We start from the raw sequence: 25,224 nt of genomic DNA, 5'->3' as shown, positions 1-25,224 counted from the left end.
TATACCTCCACACAGAGTTGAAAAGAGGTCTAATCAGGAAACATAAGTGAAAACACCTGTGTGGGTGGACCGTGACTGTTGTGAGGCTTATACAATAAAACAACTATTTATTACCTTACCTCGATATAGTTGCATGTCTACACAGCACTATTAACTTTAATAAGAGTAAGATGTCAATATAGGCTGACACATTGCAAAGAAACGTGAACAAATCAGTCGCATAAAGCATTTAGTTTAGTAATTCAACTCAAGCACACATCCAAAAATAATCTCCGTGTTTCAATTAGAGCTACACATGCGAGTGGAGAGTAAAAATAAAGGCACGGCGGTTACACATTTCCACTACTACAGGCTGGATCCACCGCTCAGTGCCATCTGTGTTGGCAGCTCCACCACTAGTTACTGTCTCAATATGCTCGCACTGTCGTGGCATCTACTGAAGCTCCAGATGGATGACACACCAGCCACAACAACGCCAAACACTCAGACCTCAATAAGGCAGATTTATAGTGACACCACAACACAACAGATAGGCCTGGTTATTCGTCTGGGGCTGGAAATGCTGTACTCGCTGTGTCCCTCAGGCCTTGGGGTTGTGAGGAGCTAAATATTTTTGGAGGTGTCTTTGGAATGACCGTCACTGCAGCAATGTTTGGTGCTGGCTTAAAATAGCTGCTGGAAGAGGCTGCTGAAGTAAATAGGCCTGTTATTAAGCAGTTCCTCTCTTTATGAAGGCCTCGCTGGCTGACCAGAAAATTACCATGGAAGGGATCAACTACAGATTTAAAACTGTCTCCATCTCTACGTCAAGGTTGCAGTTCCTTTATATTTTAAAGTGCTGCTGCTGTTCACCATGACATATAGACTGATTGTGCTTCTGCAATAAAACAACAAAGTCTTACAGATGTATAAACATGAACTTCTCTTCACGATGACAAAGACCGTAAATTAATCTTCCCATATCAACCCAGGATTCCCGTGCAATTTCACTTTTGTTTTTTCCCCAAAAGTAAAAGTATGAATATCATTTCTCATGCGTGTCTAGACTTGACAAACCTATACAACTGCGGAAGGGCTTGTCAGAAATGTACTGATCCTGGTCACTGATGCGTGACAGAGCTGGGAACGGAAAATTTGGCTCAGCCCTGTGGCCCAGACACACGCAGGAGATAAAGTCAGGGTGAAACTGGACACTGGCATGGAAAAATAAGATGTGGGGAGCAACTACCGAGCCGTTTGTTTAGTAGAAGAAAACAAGACTGTGTGCTGTGACAACACAGCCTGCGAGACTGTGCTGTAATGTTGTCACTAAGATACTACTCTCCTTGGTCTAAACTGCTCAACAATTAATTGTAATCATACAAGATTATTCTGGAGACAATAGCATGCTTTTTGACCATCATATTCAGGGTGACCATACACTGTCATGAAAACAAATTCTAATTTCCATGGCCCTTCCATGTTTTCCATGACCTTGGGAACCTTGCTTATGTTGGCTTATTCTGCTGTTGCTCTTATTGTATGCACTTAGCAAAACAGGTGATTAGATTTCTGAACTGCCTTCCTCTGCCTTCTGCCTTCATCTTTAAACCCTATCTTGCAGAAGCACAATTAGGTGAATTGTGGGTGGCACTAATAATACCGAACGAGTGGGAGATCATACAAGAACAAACGGATGAGTAAAGGCTCTAATTATCCTACAGCAAAGTTTAGAGCACCTTCACTATAACCACTTATGAATTCACATGAAGTCTTAAAAAAACGTGGGATAAACAAATATTCTGCTGCAAAATTCATCCAACTATGTGCTACATGTGGTCGGACACCCTCATGTCTTTTTACTGTGATTTACTGTTGTAAGGTAGCGATAGCCACCGATATTTCCAGGACATTTATCTAAGTCATTTCAGGCGTCTCTACTGTCCCTAGTAATAATGTTAGAGAACTAAGGATGTTCATGTTCTGCTTACCTGCTGACCCAGTTGGCCGGGATGCCGTGCAAGGCGAACAGAGTGAACTGAAGGTGGTCTGTGGTGCCAGAAGCTTCTTTGCTGCTACTCCCCTCTACGCCTTCCCCATCTGCAGCTGGGGGCAGCGGTGGTGAGCTGAAGGAGGTGGATGGGGGGCAGAAGGAGCGCAGGTAGAGCTTGGCCAGGTCATAGACAGCCTGCGTCAGTAAGGCCATGCCCTCCTCCACAGGAGTGGTGTTACCTGTCAAGAGATATTGTGGTAATTCTTGAGCCTCAAACAGTTATTAGATAGAGGTGTGATGGTGTGCGTTTTAGGGGTCGACAGATTATTGGCCTGGCCGATTATCAGGGCCGATATTTGTCATTTTGCCGATATTTTGTTTCGGCATTTTATTTTAATGATCGCAAATACAATTAATTAATTAAAAAGTGCAGAGAAAGTGACAGCATGGAGGAATTTTTACTTTGTTAAACCTCAGGGAGCTATTTGCATTTATTCATCTTTTTATTTAAATTTTCACTTGATTTTATAAAGAAGAACGATGCGGGGAACTTGCTGTATATGATGTTGAACGACATACATTCAGTGCGCCCTGTGACCCAAACAGTTAAAATAGACTATTTATGTCTACTACTAACACACAAGGAAAATAAATTCTAGAGTTTTTCCCTAAAGGTTTTGATGGCCCATTAGTTACAGTCTATCAGCTGTCGCACGATAGTCAGCTTAGCCAGTTAGCCAGTTTAGTAAAGCTTAATGGACAATGATTTGTGTCTAAATGCATTCTTACATTGTTAAACTGAAGTCAGGAATATCTGTTAAAACACTTTGACAAGCATAATGGTGCTACAGCATTACATTAATATTATATTACTGCCATTTTTCATCATTTATTTATTTTTTCTTACCAAATACATACTAGTATTTGAGTGCTAAACTCTCTCTAAGATTTATGGATAATCAGCCACTGTTGAAGGTTTACATTTTTCAAAGTAAATGCTGCATAAAAAGTGGACTAAACCATGGCCTGTTAACCGAGGCACATACTGAAACGTGAATTTTGTGCACTGATGCACCTGTATTACTAGAGGATGTGTGCTGGTACAGTATACATCCTCTAGTAATATATGGATGTAGTATAAACCACATATGTTTTATTTAGCTTTCATCACTCAGAGAAAGATATCTTTAGACACTTTATTAGACTTCTCTAATATATCACAGACAAGTCTATTTGTCTGCAATATATCTTTATACCACAGTGACAACATACTGTACATACTGTCATTACCATGTACTTGATAAGCTGTCCATGTTGGTTTTATGGCCATTAGTTTGTGTATATTAACACTGCCAACACATTTCGTTGTTTTCTTGTCTTTGATCAACAAGAAATATGGGCAAAATGGTGAAACTCTTCAATTTTTATTGTCAGGGACAACAAAAAGATTTAGCTGAATGAGTGGAGGTTGAGTGTGACTGTGTAGAGAACATACCATTTGATGATTGACCAGATGATGTGGACCCCAACTACAAAGTAAAACATGTTGGTGTTAGAACCTTTGCATTGAAAGATTGCAATGTATGAATGTGTGATGTATGCAGTATATGTCAAGAGCCCACCTTGGGTGATCGTGTCCTAGGTAAATTGACAGAGTGTCGCAGCCTTTTGACAGCCTCTGAAATCGCTTGGGTCTCCACCTCATCCAGAGCACAGCAAAGGTTCTTCATAGTCTGCACCACTCGGTCCACCGTCTTATACTGGGTACTCTGAACACAGAGACACAGAGCAGGTTGGTATAGCATGTGTGTTATAACTGCATCAATCTATATATACCCACACCAACATGTTGGGAAAGGGATATCCTCCTCATTTGTACTTTTGTTTTCAGCTTGCTTTTAAACAGTAAAACCCATTGTTTAACACAAGAACAACACATCAGGAGGTCTTTGTGAGAGGATTACCACCAACAATTCATCAAACAGACTTTCATCTAAACAGTATATCGAACTCAAACCAGCCTACTGTATGTGTAACAAGGCTCAATAAAACACACATTTGCATGCTAAAAAGTACATCAGTTACTGTGCATGCTATGATTTTTTCAAGGCGCACTCAAATAAATGCCATCATTAGGTTTAAGTTGGGCTGAGGGCAGGGGGTAATTAAGCCACAGTTCAGTCTGTATTCAATTACAACGTAGTAACCCACACTGGCTGAAACCAGATGTGCCACCTCTAGAAAGGCTGCTTTCCAGGAATGTCCTAGTATACCAGCTTTTATGGGTTTGAGGTATTTGGATTGACATAACAAACTTCAGGAAAATTAAAAAAAATGTTTGTAGCCTTCCATTATGATATTCAATAAAAGAGTGTTGTATTTAGGTAAAGCGTTTGGCCCTTTCCCACAAAAAAATAGCACAGGCAACACAGGTAAACCCACTAAATATGGGCAATTCCCACTGCCAGTGAACGCAGCACGTCAACAGAAGAGTCTGCCTTTCTGACAGCTTGTGTGTGTGTGTGTGTGTGTGTGTGTGTGTGTGTGTGTGTGTGTGTGTGTGTGTGTGTGTGTGTGTGTGTGTGCATAGGGGGTGTTTTGTTGGTGTGTCTGTGCAATGTCACAGACAGGCCAGGCAACAGGTTACCAGTAGACAGCAGTAAGAACAGAGGTCTTTGAAAACTTTTCAGTGGTTTCTTCTATTTATAATTCTTTTACTGATTCAGTCTCTTTTTTAAACTCAGTGCAGACTAACTTTGAATTATATTTAAGTGCTGCTTAGGAGGACATGTGACAGCACGTCATTGCATCTCTCTGGTTAAGGAACTGAAATTAGGCTACCGCGCTCTCCCAGGTGTTGTGTTTCCATCAATGCTGATTGGGTTTTTTGTGCATTGGGAATAAGGCTTTAGAGCTGGGACCAGAGGCTAGATTTGTCTTATCATGCAGGGCAGCAACACAAAATTAAATTTAAAGCTCCCATATTATGCTAATTTTCAGATTCTTACTTGCATTAGGGATATCTACTGGAACATGGTTACACATGATTTATTGATCAAAAAACACATTATTTTTCTTATTTTGTCAACCTGACTACATCTGTATTCAGCCTCTGGTTGAAACATCTTAGCGTTTCTCTCTTTCAGGCCCCCTCCCAAGAAAGCCGTCTGCACTGATTAGTCAGCGTTTCCAGGTTTTGCGCACCTGCGCTCTCGGCATCTCTGCACTGCCACTGCAGTCAAGAAGGGCTGAAAAAGTGAGTGCTGAGAAGTCAGGGTTTGAAAATACATCACATAATTGGGGTACAGCAAATGTGCAGTAAAATCTCGTCTGCAGTTGCACGGCAGTGCAATCTGGTCTGCAGTGGTCGAGCAACTGCAGATTCACTACGCATGTGCTGTACCCTAATTGTGTGACATAATTTCAAACTTCTCCTCTTTCCACCTTCCCTGACTGCATTCAGGAAATGACTGTAACATATACGGTAGAGTTGTTGTATCTCAACTTCACCAGAGTCCTAAGGCACAGTTTCTTAATACAGACTGTGGATTTCTCTGTGAATTGAGCATTTTGATATTTTCACAATATTTACAATGCAGCTATATGTGCTTTAATGTTAAAAAACATGTAACGGGGGCGACACGTACCTCGTTTTGTAGGCAGATGTTGACTTGATTGTGATAACCTTCTAGATAATCAGCCAAGCCTTGTCTGCAAGAAGACCCACAAAAAGAGATAATGAAAAATGACTTGGGGACACAATGTAGAAAGTTTGCTTAACTGAAAATAACTTAAAGAGCCACTGTGGATTTACTGGTATCTTGCACTGAGGTTGCAGAAGTGAAACTTTCCCATGTGTCAAGTGTGCAGAATAACTACAATGGCCAATTCAACAACACTAATGGTCCATTTTAGAGCCAGTATTATGTTTTTCTGTTCTGGGCTACTGTAGAAAAACACGGCACTCTTTGGGAGAGGATCTGCCTTGCAAGTAAATATATAAACAGCTTATTCTAAGGAAACAAAACAAAATGATTCTTAGTTTAAGGTGATTACAGATGAATGAATATTTTATTATATTTTGCCAATAAATCCCCCAAAATACTACATACTGTATTTTGGGGGATTTATTTTATTTTATTCTACCTTTAAGCACAATTAGGTCTTTAAAATGTTTAACAGACATTTAAAAAAAATCCTGTAATTTCAAGGCAGCACACAACAAGAAAATACACAACACAAATTAGATTACAACTACAAAGACAACTTCCACAGCATTCCTCATTAATTATTTTGCATCAACTCAGGAAACTAAACCAAAACTCCCCACTTAAATCTAACAATGTAATTGTTTTAAAGACCAGACAAGAGATGCTACTGAAACAAAACTGTATATCATGTTTCATCATAGCATCATTTCTTCACTAGAAAAGACAATCTTTAACTACCTGTTCTTCCTGACATTTTTGCATCTAGTGTAGGACCCTCATACCTGGTGATATTCTCCTTGAATGGCCTCTCCACTTGGCCCAGGTGCTTCTCTAAATCTATCAGAGAGTTGTCGTCTTCCGCCTTAACAAAAGCAAGATTTATTAATCAAGCATATCAGATGACAGGTAGGCAACATCTCACCAAATGAGGATTGCATGTTGTAGGTCTCCAGCAGTGGGACCAAAACTTATCTCACAACATGTGATGTAATATATATCACTTCAGCTATACAGTTTAAAAGATCTCATATGTTAGTTGATGGAGTGACTTACACTGCGTGCCAAGTCTCTTCTCATGGTAGAGTGAGAGAGTAGTTGTAATGTGATCTCATTCTCCCACTTCCTGCAGTTCTGGACGTACTCATGGCTTCCTAGGCTGTGTTTACTATGGCACAGGGAAACACATAGGCAAGGTTGAGGGAGCAGGACTAATAACTCCATCAGTGCAGTGGATTTTGTTATTTTTCATACCTCAAGTCAGAGTGAATTATCTCTCTTATACCACGGACACAGTCTATATTTTGGGGAGAAACACCATTTACATTGTGTTAGTAGTGCTATTTTTGTGTTTTTGTCACTTGTTAGAACCTTGTGGTTATTTGACAAATGATGTGCACAAACCACCACGTTGTCTATTCGGTATAAACGTGGATGCTTAATGTACAATCAGCAAAGTTTCTAGGTGGGCACCCAAGATTAGTGTCAGCAATTAAGTATCTGACCAAATGTCTCCCCTTCTGTTGCTAAGTGAAGGTGTTGAATAATGGCCAGAGAAGTTATTTTGCAAAACATGAAGATGTCATAGTGAAGTTGACTTTTGACCTTTTGGATATACAATAAATTTACTTCATCATTTCATCCTATTGCTATTTTTGTGAAATTTTCTCATAATTAGTGAACGAATACCTGAGTTATGGCCTTTTGTCATTTTTATATGTTTTGTGAGATCACAGTGACCTTTGACCACCATAATCTGACCAGCTCATCCTTGTACTAAATTTGAGGAAATTCCCTCAAGGTTTTCCTGAGATATCGCCTTCCTGAGATTGAGATGAATTTACAGACGGAAAACATGACGCCTTTGGCCACGGCCGTTGCTGGCATGGAAACATAAAAACACTTCCCAAACACCGACAATGATAACAATAATTTTTGTAAAATTGTCATCCTTTGGGCATGTGCTGTTGTTCAATGATTATTCAATTTTAGATGATTTGTGTAGAGTTAATCATGCGTAAATGCAGCCAGTCAGGAGGCTACAGTAGGGGCAAAATTTAGAAAGAAAAAACAGCCTGTATATAAATATTCAGTTGCTACTGTTAAGCAAGTTATTGTGACTTGGGATTCTGACTAAATTACCAACATTTGGAATTTGGCAGATGATACATAGCTTCATGCCACATACTGAGAGGGCTGGCTTGACTATGATGACGGATGAGGTAATGATAAAATTGTTGAGCTTATCAAAGCATCCATTTTCAAAACTGTAATTAAGAGCAAAATATAAAAAAGATCTCAGTGTATGCATAGGACCTGAAACTTTTTCTCAAAGTAGCAAAGAACAAAAAACAAAAGAGCAAACAAGATCTCAAACCTTCTTAATGGTTAACACAAGAATTAAGAAGAATATATATATAGTTTTATGGTAATAATATGATTCATGGGCATTCTTGTATGGCTAATGCAAGGCTGTAAAGAGCGGTGACAGTGTGTGATCACCCAGCATACACATGTTCATCTCTTCAGCAATTATAGTCATGACAGATTAATTATGCAACTTTGAACACTTGGGTGTGTTGGGCCTTTAAGTCCTAGTATGGGAGTAACCATTCCCACGTTTCCCAGATTTGAGGGAGAAGAGAATTTCACTGGCAGAGGAGGGGGATGTGGGGCAAGATATAGAAATATCTGCCAGTGTCCTTTGTACAAGATTTTGAGTGAATGCGAAGATAAGAGTGATGGAGAGAGGAGGGAGAAAAACAGAGAGAGACACATGCAGAGGTTAAGGGGAATAGAAAACAAAATTAAACCTATTCAAAACCCTGTGCGTAATTTAAAAAGCTGCAGCTTTGGAAACTTTGTTTTTCCCAGTTCCAGTGTAAAATGAATCTAGCTCATAGGATCATAGCAGATTCACTGCACCCTCTACGGTCTGAATATGCCTCCAGGGCATAGGTATGGGCAGGTGAGGCATCACATGATTTATTTGTCCCATGTGACATTCAACTGCTTAACAAGCACTGATCACATGATCTGGAACTTTTTTAACTGTCCTTTTTCAAATGCTTTGTTTATGACATTTTATGCTTTTTAAAAAATGTTTTTATGTGTTGTTGTTGTGTTTGTGTTGTGTTTTTTGACACTCTAATACTATTACTTTATGATAATTTGTCCCCAGCAAATTCCCCTTGGGGCAACAGGTTTCATTCATTAATCAAAACATAACATGGAGAGGAAGATGCAACAACCTAACTCCTCTGTATGTGTTTACTCACTTCTGCAGCACCTCCTCCTGGCCACAGACTTTGAGCAGGTAGCTAGAGAAGTCGACCTGGTCCAGGTCATCGTGGACCCAGCAGAGAGTCTGGCTGATCAGCAGCTCCACTGGAGAACTCACTGAGGAAGGCAGATAGGATGGAGAGATTGACAGGGAGGAGGACAGTGATGGAGGGGAAAGGGAACCAAATGAGACAGATGTGAAGGAAGGGCAGCAAAACAGAAGAACCAGAGAGAAGGCAGGGATAAGTGGTTGGTGAAAAGAGAGAATGAAAAGATGGAAAGGAAAAGGAATGATTGAAGAGAGCAAAAAACAAATACATGATCAGAATTATGTAAAATGGCTTTAAAACAAGATACTTCAATTAGAGGAAACTAAAACAAGTGGGAACACAATGCATGTCGTATCAACAGCTAAACGAACAGAAGACTTTCGAGCACCTCAGATGTACACATTTTATTATAGGGGTCAGAGGTCAAGTGGCAATCATGTCATACTACGTGGCGAGAGACTTGCTCAAAACCGACACCCATTTGCTGCTGTGGGAACTGAACTCTGGGCCTCACATTAATCAGAATTTCTCTCTGCCCGCAAACCATCCTGACGTTTTTTGAACGTCTCATGTATCAAACCTGTTCTCAAATCAAAGGAACTACAGCAGTGTGTTGTGGAACGATATTAATTTGGGGGGGATTTAGGGGTGAGCTCTAGGTGTTTGTGTATGCGCCAATATTTGATGTGTGTGGCCAGGGAAAGACTGGGTGGAGAGTGAAACCTGATGCGTAACAGATTAGCTACTTCTAAAGGGGTTTTAGCACACTCTTAACCTTGAAGACACACAAACACGAGCAGACAGATACAAAGACGGATACAGACACTTCATACACAGAAACATGTCAGCTTTGGATGAGGAAAACACTCAGGTTACTTAACAGGCGTTCACACTAACACACGGGGGGGGGGGCACCCCTGGCTAAGGCAATAACAGACCTCCACCCTTCAGAGGAATGATGCGTCTTTTCTTACAACTGAAACCAGTAGCTTTCGCTTCATTGCTTTGTAGGTCTGTGTGGACGCAGTGTTGGTCTCCGAGGTTCTACATATGCTGCAGTGTTTTGTCATAAAGCAATTAGAGAGGCAACGCCTCGTTTTGTGAGTACTCTGAGGTGGTGAGGGAATTCCCAGCATGGCATTTTTGAAGGCACTTGTTTAAAAGAGGAGGAAATTCCTCCGTCGCATGCCGTCAACCATTTCACACATGGTTGGGGAATGGTGCTGGTGGGGTCACATATAGGCACACGGCACAAATATTGAGGGTATATCTGACACAAACCTAAGTACTGGGTACTCCCTCAAGTAATTATATATATTTTTCCATTTGATTTTATTTTAATTTTATTTTTGTATCAAATAGTTACTGAAGTGGGTTTGCTCCTTTCAATTAGTTTTCCTCATTTAATATGGGGGGCAGTTGTCAGGGGCAAAATTGACGTAGTTAAGAAAAGGTTTTACAATTAAAAAAAAAAACACTTTGTGAAGGCAACTGACTCAAAGTAATGTAGACATCTACGTCACAATAAACCTATGAACCAATACCTCCTAATGATTGCTGACACATTTGACCAAACTGAGACTAAAAAATTAATTAAATTATTTCCTGTAAATTTTTATTTCATTTTAGTTAGTTTTGTAATACACTATATCATTTCAGTAACCTTTTGTTGTCTTCTAAAGTCTAGTTTTTTATTTTATTTTAGTTAAAAGTGTTCTATGCAGGATTTTCTTAAAAAATATGTATACACTCACATTGATTTTCTGTCAATTGTCACTTAAGACCTACTAGATGTGTGGTAGTGTATTTATCTGCCCTCTGCCTGTATTCTTTTATTTTCTGTGCTTGGGATATTTATGGGTGTGTACCCCCAGAGTGCTCAGTTGACGTTGAGGCTTTATAAAGGAGGCAACCAGCTGCAAGACCATAAGCAGCAGGCATCCAGGAGACAATGCGCAGAAAAAAAAGTGAACATAGCAAGGCAGAAACGCCAAAGGAAAGTAAATCTGGGGATGGCTTTTACTTTCAGTTTTGCTGGCGAGTGTGTTTATAAACAGTATACCTTTAACTAAAAAACTTTTTCACACCTGATTTTAGTTTAGTTTTTTCTTAACTATAAAAACCTTGCTAGGGACTGGGATTTTTAAAAAAAAATCTGAATAAATCTATCACAATACTTTAATAATAAGCAATGTAATAAGTAAGTTATGTGAACAGTCCTTCAGGTCCAATCTGTGTCGTGTTGGAATCCACAAAGGGAGGGCTGGCGAGATGGCAGAATAAAGCCAGAAGTCACTCAGCACTTGTTAAATCCACAGGACCAACACATTTCAAATGTAAAAGAGGAATGATGTAATTCCTTCATGACTCAGAGGAAACAGAGATTTCTATCCAACCGTCAGATAGATCCAGAGACAAAGGAACACAATAATCAGAAGCAAAAGTACGATACATTGCAGCAGAAAAATTAAGAGTTTAAGGATGACATGCATACAAATGATTCATGATTAAAGCATACTGTAATAGCTTCATGATGCCAATAACTTATCTCATGTATTTCTATCTTTTTACTGCTGAACTCTAACCTACAGTCAAAGTCTCAAGCATGTCACGCCACAAGAACACAAACAAATCAGCTACGTTGTCCTTGAGAAATGAAGTGGAAAAATCTGTACAAATTGTAACTTGATGCGTTGTTTCATCAAGTTTTAGCATGTTGGACTGGTTGTTTTAGCTTTTTAAAATCTCACTTTAATTTACATTCAGTTGCCAGTTTATTAGGTTCGCCTAACTAAAACTAATGCAGTCAGGGAAATTTGTGTCTATATGCCTGAAAAGAGGAACATAACAGTGTGTGTGTTTCCTCCTCTTCTAAACCCTCTAAGCCGCAGACAGTAACCTGAGCCCAACTCCCAGCATTTCTTACCTCTGTCATCAGTTTATAGTACATCACATCTGTCTCATTTAAATATTTCTCTGCGCCTTTACAACTTTATTTCTTCATAAACTACATCCTTTTATTTCTCTGTCTAGCCTTCTTAAATCCTATATTTCCCCTTTTCTCACATCTCATTTTTTCCCTGACTTTCTCTCTCTTTCTCCCTCTGCTCCTACTCTCCCTTCCTCCTTCTCTCTGCATTCTCTCTCTCTTTTGTATTTCTTTTTATTCATTTCTCTCTTTCTTCCTCTCTCACTCCTTCAATCTCCAGCCACAGTATGTTAGGAATCTCCAGAATCCCAAGTAGTTCACAGCCAAGCTCTGGAAGAATTGACTGTCTTTTCTTCTGACTGCTCTCTAGAAATACGGGTTAGGCGAAGATGCAGCAAGTAAGCAGTAAAAGCAGATGTTTCTTAACATCCTGATCCCCTTTTTAACTGTTGGGCAATATATTTCAACTATTTATTAGGACCAAACTTGTAAACCTACATAATTCTTTACTCAACTGATTTTTTTTTTTTTTTTTTACTTTTCACAAGATAATCAGTCGAGTAAGTGTAACAACCTTTTGCAATACTGAGTGAAAGTTGTGCAATTTATTTGATTCCATACAAATACAAGTCAGAGAAAAATAGAAAATATTATATATTTCACCTGCATAATTACCATTTGTGTATCGATTACCGAACTTGAATTTGTGACCAAAACTCCATGAACAGAAGTCAGTGGGGACCTTGTTTAACAATAAAACTATATCTAAACATCCATACACAAGCTCGCACACAAGCTCGCACACAGCTCATGCAGTATAATCAAAGTCTCAATAATCCAGTCGTATACTAAGTACTTGACAAATACATGAATCACTAAAATGTTGAAATATAAAGAACATCCTCCTACAAGTAGCGAGCCCTGAGCGTGCCTGAGCCTGAACACCAAAGTTCAAACCCACATGTAAGGTTTAGTGAAAATGCAGTTTTCGAACTTCCAGAACAAGTTTTGGAAGTACTTTGTATACACTGGATGATTGAGACTTGGATTTGACCACACGAGTCGTTTAAAAGTTTGTAAATGGAAGTTTTGACATAGTTTTGCTGTTGTCAAACATAATCCCCATTAACTCATGAAGAATGTTTGTATTTTTATGACTCTTCATTCAATATGGAGGCATACAAGAGAAAGTTTCTTACACATATTCAATGTTGCATGTGGTGACTAATTGAAATACAAATGGTCATTCTGCAGGCGTTGTATTCCTTTAATAAAACAAAATAGAAGACGGAGAGACAATAGAAAATGTGAGAGAAAAAAGATGAGAAAGAAAATACAAAGAAGATGACATCAAAGGGAGGCAAGAGAGGAGAACAGACTGATGTGATGACAGGTTTAAGAGGACAACGGGGCAAGACAGCGAGAAAGAGGGATGAGGCGATGCTGCTAGGAAACAAGGGTGGAGGAAGATAGTGTAATGCAAAAAAAGGGAGGGCAGACAAAATGAGAAAAAAGACCAATGGGAAACGGGAAGAGTGGGAAAAGCACAAAAGTAAAATGGAAAGAAGCAACAAAAAGAGGGCAGGAGACAGAAGAAATGAAGAATGTGAAGTATCCTTCCTTTCCTCTGACTCTCTCACCAGCTTTCTGCCTGAGCTTTGAGTAGAACTGAGGCTCTTTGTTGACTTGACTTGTTTCGGGGAGCAGATTCCAGCAGTGTCTGAGAACACCAACAATGTGGGTCAACATGCTACTGACCAACTAGGAAGTCAACCAGGGACCAACAAAGAAGACATCATACTTGAAAAGAAGGAAATGCATCTAGGAAGTGACCGTGGACAGTGTGATTAAAGAAGGTGACTTCAGCAGAAGCAGGAAGACAAGCTAAACCAGGAGTCAACACAGGAAGCTTGGAGAGTACCATTAGGACGAGGAAAGCAGTAAATTTATTTCCTATAGGTTGTTGAACTGGGCTATACAGAGTGGTGTCTGGGTCAGTGGGACAGTTATATAGACACACTAGAGAGCGCTGAAGACTGCTTATGTGTAGGTATATGGGTTGGTTGTCATAAATATGTATAAATAAATAAATAAAAACACACACACACACACACACACAATAAAAACAAAAAAACACACTTGTGACCTACTGCTACTCAGGGACCTACATTGAAAGCAGTGAACTTGGTCACACAGTTGGGATAATATGTTTGACAAAAAAGCCCACTGGGTTGGCCAACAGCCTCCAGCGAGCTTGGCTTCAGACACCAAAAGACATGTTAATCACGGAGGTTGCAGTTTTGTGTGTGTATAACGAGGGGTTAGCCAATAACAGCTCCCCAAAGACCCAGGGAAGGAAACCAAAGAGCTAAGCTGGCCCTTGGAAAAAAACAAAACAAAACCTCCAGTCCCTTTTGCCCAACATGGGTACTCCATGGTGAGGGGACAAACCTTTATTTGTGCGGAAAAGGAACGTAGTGTACTTCCCACGACTGAAAAAAAAATGAAAAGAAAAAGAAAAAAATTGGGTTGGGGAGGGGGTAAAGAGTTTGGCAGCTGTGAATGTTGTTTCCTCCTACACAGCTCTCATATCTGCAATCTGAGCTGCACACTCTTAAAGGCAAGGGGGGTATAGGGTTTCTTTTGGCTAACTTCAATGCAATGGTTTGTCATATGTACAGAGGATATTATACTCTTTTTAACACTGGGCCATTCATGCAATTAACTGTATGTCTATTGTAAAAAAAACTAGAATCACTGCCTAGCAGTTGTATGCCTCTGTGTACCGGTCCAGTTGCACTTATAGTTTGTCTGTGACAACATGGATACTTCACACACATCTTCGCCCTGACAGCAGAGAAGAGCTATACAACCAGCACAGTTTCAAGGTGGGCAACCAAGATTAGTGTCACCAATTCAGTATCTGAACAAATGTCTCCCCATCTGTTTCTGAGTAATGATTTAATGCCAGAATTTTTTTTTCGCATGATGTTATGATGCCACATTGAAGCTGACCTTTGACATCTGACCTTTGGGACATAAAATATCACTCATCATAATACACTATTAAACACGTATATGAAATGTTGTCATAATAGGCGCATTAATTCTTGAGTTATAGCCAAAAACATATTGTGTAAGGTCACAGTGACCTTGACCTTTGACTACCAAAATCTAACCAGTTCATTGTTGAGTCTATGTGGATGTTTGTGCCAAATTTGAAGAAATGTCCTGAAGGTGGATGGACGAACGCCAGTGTGGAGGCATTCAAACTGTTGTTTAATATCTCTACAGAGAGGGAAGGCTGCTTAAAATTGCATTTCTTTATTGATCAGTTCAAATGCCAACCCTTTGAGAGGTCCATCAGACATATCTTGACATTAGGATTTGTGCTCAGTATGTTTTAGTGTCAAAAGCTGGTTACATTCTGTGTAAAATCTGCTATATACTTTAAAAAAATTCTGTTTAGGGCTGGTTTAAAGATGGATGGACATTTTTGTAACTGAGTGCTTACCATCACAGGTGAAGGTTACAGGCTGCTGAGATTCTGAGATTTCAATAGAAACCTTGACTGAGCAGCTGTTGTCACCCCCGCTGTCTCTCTGGGTAATGACAGGGCTCAGGACGTAGCCAGGGTTGGTGGACATGTCATCATGAGAGAATTTGGAGCGCAGACTGGTAGGAAAAAAATCACAACAGAGAAGAGTCAACACTTTTTTCAGTATTTTGCCAAGTTGGCTAATGCAGTGACAACACACGAGGGGCAGCAAGAGCCAACCTGGCATATGGATCTGATTGCTTGGATGAAAATATTGGATGCATCATGGGCAGAATAACAGGAAACAGGCGAAGAGGAGAAGAGGAAAAGCAAATCTGAATAAAATTGGTATGCATATGCACGCTGATGAGGTTATATAACATCATTTAAAATTTATGTCAACTGGAAATAGCCTCCATGCACAATAATTAATCATTCTGCCTCTGCCTGGAATAATTTTAACATTTTCCTCATATACACTCTTATGAGAGGTTAAGGTAACTGTAATTGCAACTATGTGGAGTGAGTGTGGACCAACAAGTAGGCAGAGAGCGGGCGTTGACTCTGTTATTGTAATGGAAGTGGATTCCCTAAGCACAGCTTCATCACCACTCCACCCAGAGCTAACTACTGGAGCAAGTAAGAGATTCTGTACAGGCTCAGGAAATGAACAGAGCTGCAAAACATGGAATTAAGTTTATACATAGATGTTATGCAGCAAAATGTACAAGTATGCATTTCCACTCACATACAAACAAGAACAAAAATGCTATATTTATCCATGCAACTGTCATCAATCTAGGGATGTCGCTCCACCACCACTAGACTGAAATACAATATTTCAGCTAGAAAACATATCGCCGTGACATTTTGTGCACACATGAGAATGAATCCTATGGACTGTCACGATCCCCTGACCTTTCATGTAGCACCACCATCAGGCCAAAGTTTCAATGTTTACAATATATGGGTTTGTGATCAAATTTCTTAATTATTATCTTCTTTCTGACTATTTCATGTACTGTGCCTGTTGGCAGGAGCATTGATTCTCCAGCTGGACAGAATACAGAGGGCTGCTGGAAGCAAAAGGTGCAGATACGGTTAATAAGCGTTTTAGTTAAGTTAAACATGATCCCGAGTCCAGGCAAGGTGTTTTATTTTGAAAAGTGACTGGATGCACTGTGGCTTGACTTCCTGCCTAGTACAATCTGGTCTGCGGCTTGATGCGGCTGCTGTCCATCTCCAGCAAAAATAGTATTTTACGTATTTACGTATTTCACGCGGAGAAGAACAGCGAGCCACATCTGGGATGCGGTTAAGACATTCCAAGCCGTGCCCGTGGAATTACAAGCATCATCTGGAATGTCAGGGGTCAGATCCGGAGGCCATGCCAAGGTCGTAACGCGCCACTGACAGAGCTGGTGGAATTCAGGGGTAAGGGTAAGCCAATCAAAGCCAGAGTAAGGCTAAGCAGGGCGGGTCATGCCTTCACCATTCAAGAGAAAAAAACCTTGCCTCCACTAGCATCTCAGTTCACGTTTGCTAGCCACAGCAGCCCTGTTTTTCTAACATTAATACATCAATGCACTGTATGGCCATGAAGCGATTGGTTAACATAGACACTGAGAAAGAATGGAGAGAAGAGACGTGGTGAGACACAAGTAGTACAGTGTTGTTGGGGGAGGATTGCGAGGACTTTAAGGCAGCGTGTCGCTGGACCCTTCTCCCTGCAGGAGGCATTAGTGCTACTGTTGCTTTTAATTCCCTTGCCTGTAGGTGGCAACATCACCATCACCTGCTTATTGTTAGTTCATGTATCTCTAAATTGTCATCATAAATGGCATAAAAGGTCAAGAACAGACAAACAACAACTGCATTTTTATGCCAAGAGGAAGGATCTTACGTTGCTACGTCTTCACAGAAGGCAACAACCTCCAGGTTTTGAGCGTCCTCTTCTTCCAAGGCGGCATTCTTCACCAAACCTTTTCCTTTTCCCTTGTCCTACAGGAGCAAAAGACACAAAGACAATGTTTTAGAGGAACTAGAAGAATACATGTGAGTAACACGCTTACCGGTATATGCGTCAAACAGCAGCAGGCCAGATGGAGACAGGCAGGGCACAAAGACAAAGAGTGGCCGTGAGGCATTTATAGTGTGTCAAACACATATGAGCTCATTATATCAGTTTAACAGGTCTGACTGTGGATAAAAAGGAGCAGTTTTATTAAAAATACCTCAGAGCTATGAATCCCTACAAAGTGTGTATGCCAGCAAGAGCAAAGGCTTGACACAAAGAAACACACACAGTGGTCTCCAGCTCTTTTATGCCTTTGTCTCTTAAATTGTTAAAAGGAACATTACTTCAACATTTAATTAAGGTCTTTTTAAGTGTAAATTTCAATTACAACTTTGTCTTTGGCACATAAAATAACACTGGACACTCCAAAGGCTGAGCTGGCTTACTCTTAGAATGGAAACAAAGTTTTGAAAAACATGGAGAAAATGCTTTAGTCAAATCTATTTTTTATTCATAAATATTTTAAGAACTTAGTTGAAAGAGTTGAAGACCTATCTCTCTCTCTGTCTCTCTCTCACACACACACACACACACACACACACACACACACACACACACACACACACACACACAAAAAGGTCCTGAGACAATTCCCGTAGGAATTACTCTAAGAGATTCCTGGAGGCTGGCCTGTTGCCGGGAACTTGCAGTAACACTCTGCGTTTTTTTTTTTTTTTTTTTTTAAACTGCCAGCTCCTAAGGAATGCACTTCCTGTAGAACAGGAAATGAGAAGTGAAAGGGCCCCGCCCCTTCCTTCAACAGGCTCTGGGCTGTCTGCAAAAGTGCTCTGTCATGGCTTGGAATTCTGGGACTCTGACATCACTCTGGGAAGAAAAGGGAGCGAGGGTAAAGGAAATGTTTGGAATGTCATAATAACAGTTTATTCTTCACCTCGAAGACTTGTGGGAGATTTTGAACAGAGTGTTTTTTGATGAGCTCGTGGGAAATGTACAGCTTATTTTTCATGTGCAGTGATGACACAGGACGAGTAGAAAAACCTCTTAACGGTTATTTTGCCACAACTTGTTAAGGGTCAGGTCAATTTAACTTATATAGTTCCTCTTAACTCCCCCAAAAAGAGATTTATACATTACAGTGCAAAAGTCTTAGGCCACCATTTAACTGTCGTTTAGCAAAGTTACAACTAGTGTATATATATATATATATATATATATATATATATATATATATAGTTTCTTTATTAAGATACAATGCATTACAACACCAAAAAAGTCAGAACAAAGTGGCTTCTTCAAACTGAAGCCAATATTTAGTGTGACCTCCCCCTTTCCATGTAGCACTCTCTTGGGCAGACTATCTTGACATTTTCTTAAATAATCTTCTGCTTTACCAGAAGATTTGTATTGTAAATCTCATATTGTCTGCCCAAGAGAGTTCAAGACATGCTAAGAGGGAAAAAGGGTCACACCTAAATACATGGAACTGTGGCCTGTTGTTTTTCTGAAATATTTACTTTACATACTGCGTACATATTTCCTGTATGTTCTGGTTGTGTTTCAATAGTTTTCAAGAGACTACTGACAAAAACATATGCGTGATTATTATAACCTTGTGAAAATGACAGTAGTACACATTTTAATTAGGGCCTGTAACACAGGATTCAAAAACCCTAAACATCAAATTCAAGCACCTTCCGAGGACAGTCCAGGCCCAATTCCCTTAAATTCAAGGGCCCAACACTGCATATCTTGAGACACAGATCAAGGTTAAGGATTACTGTTACAGCACTGAGAACTAGCAGGCTTACAGGAGCTCACAGACAGCATTTAAGAAACAATGACTCACACAGATAAATTCAAGCACTTCCAATGACTATTCACAATGTTTATTTAGGTCTGTTTAAAAAAATATTTCAAGGTCTTGATTTTTGTCCTCAAATAAAACTGAACTTTCAAAGGTTTCAAAGATCTGTGGGAAGCCTGAGTACTAACTGTAGATCTTTTTTCTTGTCTTCTGATTGTTTTGTTTTGGACTCACACCTCAGTCTGTTTAGACATGCCTCAAATGACTTCATGTTACGAGTTTCAAACTACCATAAGGCCCTATCCTAAAATGTGTGGTGCTCAACATTGAGAAGATCTTATGAATTCATGACAGACACAAAATGAGGGATACAACTCACAATAATATTTATTGTTGATTATTCTGACTAACATTTTCTTGGTTGATCAATGCATTTTTGGTGTATTAAATGTCAAAAAATAGTTTTTTTTAAAAAAATGGGGATTGCAGTTTTTCCAGAGTCTAAAGTGATGTTTCTTTTGTCTTATGTACTTAAATATTTGCCTCTTGATAGTCTGTCGATTGCCTAATCTAGAAATGGTTTTAGCTCTTCATAAAATATGGTAAAATAATCCTGCTCTTCATAAATTAATTGACCTGGTGGCCAGGACGTATGCCATAACCATGATCCTGGTGACCCTGGTTGACTATGACTCTGGCCTGATTGCAGCCAAATGTCTTTGCTGCACCTTAAACCACATTCTATCTCCCCCTTGATTCCTGTCAACTGAAGGCAAAATACTCCCCAAAAATCATCTTAAAATGAAAAAAGAAAAGAGCACGAAGGCCTAATTACCCTGATAACAACATCAAGCAGCTTAATCCAAGATAACATTTAGACCACAACTGTGAAGCCCCAAGAGCTTTGTTCAAAGTGCTGACTGACCCAACATAACTCCAGGAGATAAAATCTTTAAGTCAGCATGTGGAGCTGGGAAAGGAGGCCAAGCCTGAGACCAAACCACCTGCATCTCCCAGTGAGGCAGAGAAAAGACTGGGTTTCTGCATGCACAACTATTTTCAGAAATGCTGAATGTTTTTCTTAGTGGTTCAGTATGACTATTGATAGATATGTAACACATGTCATTCTATATTTGAAGATTAGGAGAAAAAAACAACAGAAGAATCAATAAACAGAGAGAGGCGACATAGAGTCGGAGAGAAGAGAGAGAAAATAAAAGAGGGGGAGAGATTAAACAACAGAGGGGGAGAGGGAGAAAGAAAGAAACTAACAGAGCATATTAGCAGTGTTTATGCTTGGAGTGAGGATTGCTTCAGCAAAAACAAACATGGGCAGATAATCCAATGAGGCCGTGTTAGCTGATGGTCACACTAAAACACACACACAAACACACTCAGCGGGCTGTACAGTGGGACAGGCCCATCTTTGTTTCACTCTATCGATTTTGTTGGACCCGGACAGAAAGCTCCTGGTGTCTGAAGTCATGGGAAAGGCTTCATATGATTCACACGTTCAGAGAAAGGACTAATCCGTCATCCTTTCTCTGCTTGTACGGGGATGTGTCACAGTACTGACGGTAATACAAGGAACACACTGTACAACATACAGGAAGATTATAGCCCTGATGATGGCCGGTCATGCTGCACTGTGGTATGCCACTCATAGTTGGAGCTGGTAATGACAGAAATCTAAAAGATGACTTTAATCCACAAAAATCAGCTGCAGAATCTAAAATGCTTTGTCTTCCAACTTTCTCATGACAGATTTCCTTGGTGGATTTTTCCAAACTTTTACACAGACAAGACATGGAACTTGTCAAAGGTTATTTTTCCAGACTTTCCAAACCTGCTGAGAGCTCTGACTTCCCTAACAAATATCTATGTTGGCAAGAGTCATGCCTGGAAAAGAGGTGTTTTTGTCCTGGGTTTTCTACATCACATACTTGGTCACATTCCTCAAAGTGAGACATAATCAATTATAAAACATGCGACTCCTGCTTCCACAAAATGACACAGACATAAAACTATTTGTGCTATTTTTCTGAGGGTAACTTAACCTCATGGCTGACTCAATAGAACTGTTACACAACATTTTAGACATACTGAATGATGTTTTGATGGGTTTTTTTTCTCTTATGGATATGCAACATTTTAGAAATCTGCTCTTCAGTCGTAGCTTGTACTGGAGGCAGGGATTAAAGGTGCCAGTATGCTTCAGTACTTGTCAGGGCACTTTGTCCTGCCCTCAAGTGTGGCTGTTTGAAACAGCTTTAAACCCATAACTGAATATAAAGATGGATAGCATGACAGCCCCCCAAAAGTGAAGCTAAAATCTTGATCTGGCTGCAGTATAAAACCCATCACGTTTGTGGATGGGACTTGGACAAAAATTAAAAACTCAAAGTATACATCAAATAACTGTTTCTGTCATTTTTGATAGTTCTTGTCATGCTGATGTTTGTTCAAGTGTTTACTTTTCTGATACGTTTGGTTTTAATTAGTTAATTGACGCTATAAAAAGGAGGTCTGATGTCATGATTGACAGCATGTATCAATGGGTGCACTTACAATAAATGGCATTTCTTGCATTTGCGTTGGACGGATGTATGGGTGGGAACTATATACCATGGCACCACTTCCTTATTGCTAATGCACAGATTCTGGCTCCAAAAGTGCAAAATGGCAGCACCTGTATCTGAGATATTGTGGCTTCATTTTTGTTCAGTAGAGGGAAGTAGGAAAGAAATGCGTTATGAAAGGATAAACACTTTAGAGATTGAATTTTTGACCACTGCTCACACTGTAAAGCAATGTAATGACTGGGTTCCTGTTTTATTTGTCCTAGCATAAGTGCGCTTCATATTATCAGAATTTGAGCAATTCCCATCCTAGAAAGTCTAAAAGAGCTGTAAGATTCAATTATTCTGTCCCATTTATTAGCACAGGCAGCCAACAGGAAGTCAGTTGGATTGGCCAGCAGAAGTCTCAATCCGGCTCGGACGGTAATTGACTACTGAGCTTAAACATGCAGAACCGTGAGGAAGCCCATAGAGCTTTTTCATGTACCAAGTTAGCAACTTCAATGGAATGAATTAGGTTACCTCCTTTGAACGTGGTATCCAGTTCTCTTTAATACACTATTTGAATCAGTCCTACCAGCTTCAACCCAACAAAGCAAGCACAAAGGATTTTTTGTCTTAAGTTTAACAGACAAGATCACAGTTAGCTTAAAGGAACTTTGTCGTGTCTCACATGGGACACAGACATGCAGAAAGCTTGACCGCGTGCAGTGGAAGAACTGAAAGGCTCAACCAACCACAGCCACGATTGGCGGCTGGTTGTAATTCCAAGCCGAACATCAGTATTGAGTTACACTATACATCTAGACATCAGACACCTCCGTACCTCTCTGTGCCAGCCTAATGAAAACTACCCCAGACTGTCCACAAGAAACCTGCACTCAAATATTCACTAGCCACTGTTAATATTTCACCAGGCTACAAGGTTTTAAAAATCAAGAGGCTGTGCGGCAACACATGATGGTTAGTTAACTGCAAGGAATTTTACTTATATAGTGCTAAACTTCAAAAATAATGTTTAAGAGTAGCATAAATCAGTTGTTTTTTTTATCAGTGTTGTCATCTAAATTCAGGTATTCATCTCACACTAAACCTGCAAATGACCTGCAATACTCAACACAGAACAAGCAAAATGTACCACAGTGGCTCCAGACTCCTTTTTACAATATCTGTGGGAAATGCTGAGTGATGCTGTTATGCAGATCCAGCACTTAACTGAAGAGATGAAGATTGATTTTAATGGGTTGTGAACACTCAGCAACCCTTAATTGTCAGCTAAAGTGTTTTTGGCTTTGTGCACGAACATTTCCTAAACACTCCTGTACAGATGCAGCTTCATGAGATGAGATGAGACTGAGTGTCTGTGAGAAGCTCCACAGTTCACATCAGAGGAACCAGCTGCTCAGAAAACACAAATCTACTTCTTCTTTCGATCAGGAAGTGACTGATGGCTACCCTACTCATACTTCCTGTCATAAACTGAAATCCCTGGTTGAAAACAATTGTGGTTCAAGTGACAGACTGACTGTGGAATAAACACTGATTAAAGAGTTTTTTGTTTGGAGGCCGTTTCTGAAATCTCTGAATAACTGTACAATACATCTTCATCCTTCAACATTTGTTAGAGAGGTTATTATTACATGCATTAGTATCTGGCTTCTACCTGCTTTTTCACTCCATCGTCCACAATGTGTCTCTTGTTTTCTGTCAGTAAATAAGGTCAAAGGTTAGGAGACATAAAGATGTTTGCCCAGTGAGTCACACAGCTAACTGGAATCCATGTCACATCCCAGCTGCACTACAACATCTTCTAACCCTGCAATCTGCCTGGTAGAACGAAATTCTCATACTTGTGCTAAAGGTGTAATTAGATGATAATAAAAGAAAATGGGGGAAGAGTAGGATAGTGTGGAGGTGTGAGTGATGTAAGAGGGCTGCCGGGGGTCTTGAAGTCTGCGGGGGCAGGAGAGATTTGATGGTGTGTTCAGATGGCAAAAATGTACAGTGCATGCTGGTATACTGTATGTTTCACACGTTCACACTGTGATCTTGAATCAACAGCACATGCTCAGATAGTAATTGCCAGTTCAGACAAAATTAGCCAGGGAACAGTGCAAGAACAAACAGGCAGAGACATGCTCACTCAATCTGCAATAAAAGGGCAAGCCAAATACTTCAGGGTGTGTTTTAACACTACGAATTAAATGTAATCTAGCTGACTGTCTTATCTGGCTCATTACATAATCATAATCTCCATTAACCATAGTTATAATGTGCATCTTCAGTATTTTTCTCCTGAAAAACTAGTATTTTTAAATTTAAATTGAGTAAATCAGTTCAAATAAATCTGCGTCACATTTTTCCAACACCTTTTCATCTCTTCGCATAGTCATACACTTTGTGGCTGGAGTCAGTCCATCTAGCAAAAATTCTTACCATTTCTTCTCTGGATCTGTCGATCTAATGCACGAACCAAAAAACAAGTAACACTGATTGAAGTGGAACTACACTTCTTGAAACAATTGTGAAGATAAGTAAGACATGGCAACTTATGTTAAATGACGCATTTACCTTTCGTGTTGCTTTGCAAACAGTAAGCGCCAGGTCTGAGCAGGCGTTGGTGCTGTGAGGCGTGACGGCTGAACTGCAGATAGAGCTATTTGCTTGACTGCTGATAATCACTAACCTACAGCGTTACACCCAAAGGCCAAAGCAAGGGGTAAGTAGCCAGGCACTGCAGACAGTCAGTCAACTGAAGAAGAGAGACTGGTGAAGGGGAGAAAGAAGGTAGACAAAAAAACAGTAACACGATAAAGGCCAGGAGACCGTTGAGAGACAATAAATACAGAAAGAGAAAGAAAGGAGTAAAACTGAAAGAAAGTAAGAGACGGCACAGTAGAGGTGGCGTGACTCAATAATTGATAGCCCAGTTCTGACTGATTCTCCAAGTTCAAGTTCATTTCTTCCATTTTACACCTCTGCCCACACTACCACATATTACACTGCACTCTTGCCAACCACAACAAGGCCTGGCAGCTTCAAGATGACTTGGTGCTATCCAAACACTCATCTTGCAAATAACTATATTGAAAAAAACTTCATAGGACACATAATTGCCAGTGAAACAACTGGGCAAAAAATTTCAATGAAGGATCTGCAGGAATCCTGACAGAGAGAGAAGAGGGGGAGCTGACATAGGACGGTGTATTCCCAAATTCTGCCTTGTTTTTCTTTTCCAGATTTACCTTTCAGTTTCAATACTTACAATTCTTAAAAGACTTCTCTTTGGCCACATGCAAAGCCAAGTTTGGCTTTAGACAGTAGG

The 25,224-nt window shown here is 39.9% G+C and overlaps 1 protein-coding gene across 1 annotated transcript in view; it reads right to left on the bottom strand.

Annotated features, from left to right (window-relative positions):
* Nucleotides 1–25,224, bottom strand: part of pik3c2a (phosphatidylinositol-4-phosphate 3-kinase, catalytic subunit type 2 alpha) — a 58,693-nt gene that overhangs the window by 18,646 nt on the left and 14,823 nt on the right. The window contains exons 3-11 of the mRNA XM_042495616.1: nt 17,382–17,479; nt 15,455–15,615; nt 8,958–9,078; nt 6,736–6,847; nt 6,465–6,544; nt 5,620–5,683; nt 3,595–3,741; nt 3,468–3,501; nt 1,971–2,211 (exon numbers count right to left, since the gene is read on the bottom strand). Of these exons, the coding sequence (XP_042351550.1) occupies nt 1,971–2,211; nt 3,468–3,501; nt 3,595–3,741; nt 5,620–5,683; nt 6,465–6,544; nt 6,736–6,847; nt 8,958–9,078; nt 15,455–15,615; nt 17,382–17,479 (1,058 nt within the window). The remainder of the gene's footprint in view (nt 1–1,970; nt 2,212–3,467; nt 3,502–3,594; nt 3,742–5,619; nt 5,684–6,464; nt 6,545–6,735; nt 6,848–8,957; nt 9,079–15,454; nt 15,616–17,381; nt 17,480–25,224) is intronic.

This window comes from Plectropomus leopardus, chromosome 11 (assembly GCF_008729295.1).
Source record: "Plectropomus leopardus isolate mb chromosome 11, YSFRI_Pleo_2.0, whole genome shotgun sequence".
Taxonomy (NCBI): Eukaryota; Metazoa; Chordata; class Actinopteri; order Perciformes; family Serranidae; genus Plectropomus; species Plectropomus leopardus.
This window is presented reverse-complemented; position numbering and strand designations above follow the sequence as displayed.